This window comes from Simochromis diagramma, unplaced genomic scaffold (assembly GCF_900408965.1).
Source record: "Simochromis diagramma unplaced genomic scaffold, fSimDia1.1 OVJJ01000495.1, whole genome shotgun sequence".
Taxonomy (NCBI): Eukaryota; Metazoa; Chordata; class Actinopteri; order Cichliformes; family Cichlidae; genus Simochromis; species Simochromis diagramma.
In genome coordinates this window covers 12,159-18,934 of record NW_024387312.1, presented here as the reverse complement: position 1 = coordinate 18,934, position 6,776 = coordinate 12,159, and the positions used below count along the sequence as shown (strand labels likewise).

The 6,776-nt window shown below is 40.7% G+C and overlaps 1 protein-coding gene across 1 annotated transcript; it reads right to left on the bottom strand.

The window, feature by feature from the left end:
* Window positions 1-2,931: 2,931 nt before the first annotated feature.
* LOC120717182 (ribonuclease inhibitor-like) lies at window positions 2,932-6,776 on the bottom strand. Its single transcript, XM_040005057.1, has 4 exons — window positions 6,134-6,776; window positions 4,803-4,976; window positions 4,417-4,590; window positions 2,932-4,241 (listed from the first exon to the last, which is right to left on the bottom strand). The coding sequence occupies exons 1-4, from the start codon at window positions 6,673-6,675 to the stop codon at window positions 4,040-4,042; spliced, it is 1,092 nt and encodes a 363-aa protein (XP_039860991.1). The 5' UTR covers window positions 6,676-6,776; the 3' UTR covers window positions 2,932-4,039.

Here is a 6,776-nt window from a genome sequence, read left to right as displayed (position 1 = left end):
GCAGAGCAAAGTGGCCTACTTAGCAATAGCTGCTCAAGTTGTAGAAAGCAAAGGGAAAACAGTATTAGCATTAGCTGCTAAATGTGCACTTGAGAACAAATCTATTGTGAATTCAGCCGTGAATGTAGAGTTTCGAGTAAGCTTCCATTTCCAAATGTTAGCTGCTTCTGTCTGGCTCTTTGTCACACACACAGACTGAAATGATTCACAGCCTTGTTTCATCCTTCTGTCAGTGTCACTGACTGTCACTGTGACTGTGGACATACAGCATGGGAAACATAAACATGGCTGACACTTTATTAGGTACACAGTGGCCGCTATCTCAGGTATAGTACACCTGTGACCTAATAAAGTGTATCTAAAGTTACAAAATGTTGTCTATGTGACCTAATAAAGTGTATCTAAAGTTACAAAATGTTGTCTCTGTCCAAATATTTATGGACCTAACTGTAGGTCTACTTTTAATGAAACTCTCAACATGACTTATCAGTTATCATTAATGTTCCTGCAAACAGACTCCTTGGAGACCCCCTACATAAATATCCATGTACTATCCAGCTAGACTAGTGTGTCTGTCCCTGAAAATATTCCTGCATGTGTGATTGTTCATGTCTCATCTGCAGGAAACAAACAGGAAGTGAGTGAAGGACACAGGAAATGTTTCCAGCTCTTCCTCCTCTATCAGACATTCTCTCCATACCTGAGAGTGTCCGGTCTCCAGCCTGGATCCTTCAGTCCAGCCGACAGAAGCTTCATTCCTGAGTCACCTGGATGATTGTAGCTCAGGTCCAGCTGTCTCAGATGGGAGGGGTTGGAGCTCAGAGCTGAGGCCAGAGAAGTACAGCCTTCCTCTGTGATCAGACAGCCTGACAGACTGCAGACACACAAAACAACAATCCGTCTGTTATCCATCTCTATGGCAGCAAAACTAAGGGATGGTTCAGGGTCACCTGATCCAGCTCGAACTATAAGCTTTATCAAAAAGGAAAGTTTGAAGCTGATCTTCAAAGTAGAGAGGGTGTCTGTCTCCTGAACTCAAACTGGGAGCTGCTGCCACACCCAGTCCAACATAGCCAGGCTTTCTTTGCTGCTTTGACAAAACCTCAAATCCCAGATGGTGAGATGGTGAGCATCATCACAGTGATGATCATTTCTCTGTTAACCCAGGCTTTCTGCTTCAGGATCTGTGCACGCTCACAGAACAAGGAGACCTTTAAACATCATTTCACTAAATGGATGGACTGAGCTCAGCCTACAGATGAACTGGATAAATAAAGATTTGACCTCAGTGTGCTCAGTGTTACTGTCTATTCCTAACATATTCCTAACATGATAGCTGCACTTTAGAGCTCTAAAACTGGAACTGACACATATTTAAACTTTACATGTTACTCAGTACATTCAGTTCTGACACTCGCCCACAGTCCAACAAAGGAAACATGGAGATCACACCAGTTTGTTACCAAAGTCTAATTATTACAGAGGGCAGTGTTGTTGTTGTTGTTGATACAACTAAAGCTATTTTTAAGCAAAGTTGAGTTTTTTATCGTCGGAGTACTTCAAGTCTGAAGTATCACTTAAATGCCTTACACGCTGTTGATGGCAGCAAAAAAACCACCCAAACAAACAGCAGTGGGAGGCTTGGGCAGACTACGTAGGATCAGCTTGTGGGAGGAGTCAAGATAAACCAAAGAAAGACAAGCTAACAAACGCCACAGTGAAGTGAGTAGCTACAAACTTCAGGCCGATTAGTGTTGTTGAAGACGTCAGTCTGGGGAACGTTCTTAGGATCAACAAATGACGGCATGTATGAGCCTCCCTCAAGACTCACCATCACAAGAAGAATACATGAGCTGTAGAAAAAGGAGAGACTATGAAAGCCACAGCGTTACAATGTGCACCAGCTGTTGGTCTCTCTGGAAACTACTGGCCGTGGCTGGGTAACCATGGTTACCTGGGAGTTACAGTACATGATATTAATGAAGAGTGGGAGCTGCGTTCTATAGCAAACAATTTGTTATGAGGTAATCAGCTGATCTTACTTTAGCCGGAAGCCCTTCACAATAATTGCAAAGCCTTTATTTTGTACAACTACCATCAGTTCGTCTGTACTGATGGTAACTTAAAGTCACACTAATGTAGTTTAGTTTCTATAGTTTATGTAGTAGAAGTATACTACAGTACCCTGATCACTGATAGGATAGATTTATGTAGATATACACCTTTGTGTTTAACATTACTGCATTATAGTACTGTGATCTTTGTCCTTATATATGGCTATATTAGCTATACTGATGTATGTACATATATGTACGTACATATAACTGGATATGTATCTTATGTATTCATCTTATTTGTCATGTATTTGTATTGTGTACTTCCTTTTTGTAAGAAACCACACACGTGATCACAGCCACAAGACTCAGTGAAAGAATAAAGTGCCTCAATCCGAACCTTAAGCTCCTTATTCCACATGCTGGGATCATTTGGCCTTCAGTGGTGTTCTGGCTGACACACTGGAGTGACCGGAGTGCTGAAGAGTGAATCAGACACACCAGTGTCATCCCACTCCACTACATTTAATTGTGCTTCAGCTTGTGGCTGCCGTTAGCTGGACTGCTAGTTAGCTGATCTGCTAGTTAGCCGGTGTGCTAGTTAGCTGGTGTGCTAGTTAGCCAGTGTGCTAGTTAGCCGGTTCGCTAGTCAGCTGGTGTGTTGACCAGAGAACCAGTAGGTTACAAGATGAGCTTGTCTGTCTGATGAGCCAGCTCTCTCTGTCTTGGTCGTTTTGTCCTTGGGCAAGACACTTCACCTACCGCTTACTGGTGATGGCCAGAGGGGCCGATGGCACGATATGGCAGCCTCGCTTCTGTCAGTCTGTCCCAGGGCAGCTGTGGCTACAAATGTAGCTGCCTCCACCAGTGTGTGAGAGTGAATGAATAGTGGAATTGTAAAGGGTCCTTGAGGGTCTCGAAAAGCGCTATATAAATGCAATCCATTATTATTATTAAGAGCATTTTTAGGCCTGACTGTGCTCATTCTTCCTCCAATCTCTCCTTACCAAAGATAACAACTACATCAGTATTAGCTCAATAACAATTTCTGCAATTCAATTGTGGACATTCATTTTTAAACCTAGTGTAAAACGATAAAACCTAAAAGTCTGAGTATTATTCTTTGTGCAAACAGCTCTTGCAGGTTACCCCGGATTTAATAATTAAATAATAATAATAATAAAAATAACCTTTCCCTTGAGCAGCTGTTCAGGCTACTAAACTCATCCCAGAAAAAACAAGTGACACCATTAATAGTGGAGCTACCTTTAACAGGTGAAACTGATTTGACCTATAAGGCTACTGCAGTTACTTATTATCAGGGTTAGTAGGGAAGACATCTGGATGAGGTAGTTAGTAGTATGTAGTTAGTACCGGGCGAGTCCCCTCCCCCACATCGGCACCAGAACCCTGTATTATCTACAGGGTAAGACGGCCTGTTTTATCAAACTATGGCCATTACTACTGTGATCATTTGCAGCCCAGTGTGCTGCTCTCTCTGCTGGGAAGAACCACCGGAGCACACCCAGTCATCCCTTTCTCTCAAGAAGAAGTGAAATAAATATATTTATTATGTTACGAGTCTAATATTCTTTAAATAAAACTGTAATGAATAAATCAAGCAAGAAGATTTGGTGGCTCCAAGTGTTGTAGAAGAAAAGACAAACATCTCATTTAGAGAAATCAGCCTTTAAAATTAAGTAAGTACTGTGAATAAAAAACAAACATCGAGCCAATCAGCAGTCGCCAATATCCTCCTAATTTCATTCACAAAGAAATCAAATATATATATTATGGGCCCAAAGGAGCCTAAATCTTTAAATTAGGCAGTACATGAAGTACTTTTTTAAATAAACAAAGACATAACTATAACAACTTTTAGTAATTCAGAGTCCAATTATCCACTCAAATGTGAATAAAAGTTCACTTGACAGCTTTATAAAAGTTACCTGTTTATACAATAATATAAATCACATTTCAAATGATCATCTGTGGAAAAGTTTGAATCCTGACCTGAGAGTTTCCACTGCACACTGTGAACTCTTTAGTCCAGAGGACAGAAGCTTCACTCCTGAATCCTGCAGGTCAGAGTTACTCAGGTCCAGCTCTCTCAGACTGGAGGACTGGGAGCTGAGGACTGAGCACAGAGCTTCACAGCTTCTCTCTGACAGGTTACAGCCACCCAGTCTGAAAAATAAAAGACAGTCTATACAACAAATACTCACGTAGAGTTTGTTAATACATTTCACAACATTAAATCTTGACTTTCTATTTTTAAAGGAAATATAAACATACTAAGATACGACATCATATGGATGAACTTTAATTAATAATTCTAAAAACAAATGTTTTCTGATCTGACCTCAGAGTATTCAGTTTACAGTTTAAACGTTGTAGTCCAGCAGACAGAAGCTTCACTCCTGAATCCTGCAGCTTTCTGATACTCAGGTCCAGCTCTGTCAGACTAGAGGACTGTGAGCTGAGAACTGAGGACAGAGCTTCACAGTTTTCCTCTGAGAGTTCACAGATGTTAAGTCTGAAGATAAAAACATGAATAAAGATTGTTGTTAAAGTGTAATCAAGGCGCAATAGCTTATTGTCTTGTGCTGAGCAGGTTAGTAAAGCTTCACTTTAACTTGGAAATGAATAAAAATGCTATGAAACAAGGATAACTGGATAAAGACATAAACAAAAACAACATCAAACACACAAACAAACAGAACTAAGCAGAATACAAATATATCTGACCTCAGAACATTCAGTTTGGCATGTGGACTCTCCACTGCAGCAGACAGAAGCTTTACTGCTGAAGCTTTCAGGCTGTCGGTACTCAGGTCCAGCTCTCTCAGACTACAGGACTGGGAGCTGACCACTGACAGCAAATTTTCACAGCCTTCCTCTGAGACGTTACAGCTGCTCAGTCTGTGAGAGAAAGGGGAAAAAACAAAAACAAAAAAAACAAACAATATATGTGGTCAAATTAAATTTGTTTATATGTTGAACCTTTTTTTTTTTTTTTTTTTTTTAAACCTATGAGACTATGAGTGCTACCAGTCCAGTGCACACGATTGGTACCTTGATGGTACCTTGCTCAGGGGTACCACAAAGTAGCTATTCGGTGGATTCGACCCCTGACCTTATGATCATGGGGCGACCACTGTGCCTACTGAGCTAATAATTCTGTGTACACTATCATACAATATTAACTAAAACAATTATTTTAGAAAATTTTAGTAATTCAATAATCATTATGCTCATTACCTGTGTATTGTGAGGAACACTGGATTTTAAACACTAGCTGTATAAAACTCTTCCTGTTAAAGGTGCGTATAAAGGAAATGAGCTGAAATGCAGACTTCATGGAGAATGTTTGCTGTCAGGATATATCAAAGACAAAGCAGAGATCCATCCAGTCTCTTGAATCTTGCATGCATGAAGTTTAGATCACCAGGTAATCTAACTGCATGTCTGTGGACAGTGGGAGGAAACTGTAGAGGACCCAGAGAGTAATTCTGTGGGAACACTGGTTATGGAAGCCTTACAGTTACACATATGGTTACTGACAACAAACACGACCTTAGAGGCAATTTCAGTAATGAAGACCGAAGTTCTCCCTCCATACGGGATGAAAACATGACAGTACAGCAGATATTTATATTTAAAAAGGGAGGGTGTGCACTGAAAGTGAGATACAAACTTGAACTTAAATTATGAACATCAAAAAAAGATGTAGGTGAAGTCTGGCAGGTGAAGTTTGTGCTTTAGAATAAAACAACCAAACTCCTGGAGTTGGAGACAAGTGAACAAGCTGAGGATAATAAACCTGTCAGAGGGGCTGAAGCATCAGAGCTCATGTTCTTATAGGCTGGGTCTGGATTGTCCTTTGATAAGAGTTACAGAACAAAGTGTGTTTTAGAAATGCTGGAGTGAAACATTAAAACTACCATATATTTACTGAGTGACTGATGATCATTTAATTCACTATTTTAAAAAAAATGTTACAGTGCTCTTTGAACTCAGCATTTCTGATTTATTTCCCATGATTTTAACAATGAAGCGATGACAACATGTTTACTTACAGAGCTTTGTTGGAGGCTTTGACCACTGGCAGCATTCTCAGAAGAGCCTCCTCTGAAGCAGAGTATTTCTTGAAGTCAAACTCACCCAGATCTTCTTCTGATGACAGTAAGATGAAGACCTGAGCTGAGCACTGAGCAGGAGACAGTTCATCTGTGGAGAGACTTCCTGAAGTCCTGTATTGTTGGATCTCCTCCACTAGAGAACGATCATTCAGTTCATTCAGACAGTGGATCAGATTGATGCTTTTCTCTGCAGACAGATTCTCACTGAGCTTCTTCTTGATGTACTGAACTGTTTCCTTATTGATCTGTGAGATACTTCCTGTCTGTGTCAGGCTACCCCGTAGGAGAGTCTGATTGGTCTGCAGTGAAAGACCCAAGAGGAAACGGAGGAACAAGTCCAGATGTCCATTTGGACTCTGTAAGGCCTTGTTCACAGCACTCTGGTAGAAGTGTTTCTCTGCAGATTCTCTTGTTTCAGACTTCTTGGAGGTTGTTTGTTGTTCTTCCAGCAGATTGATTCCAAACTTGATGAAGATCATGTGGACATGAAGAGCAGCCAGAAACTCCTGAACACTCAGATGGATGAAGCAGAACACCTTGTACTGGTACAGTCCTCTCTCCTCTTTAAAGATCTGTGTGA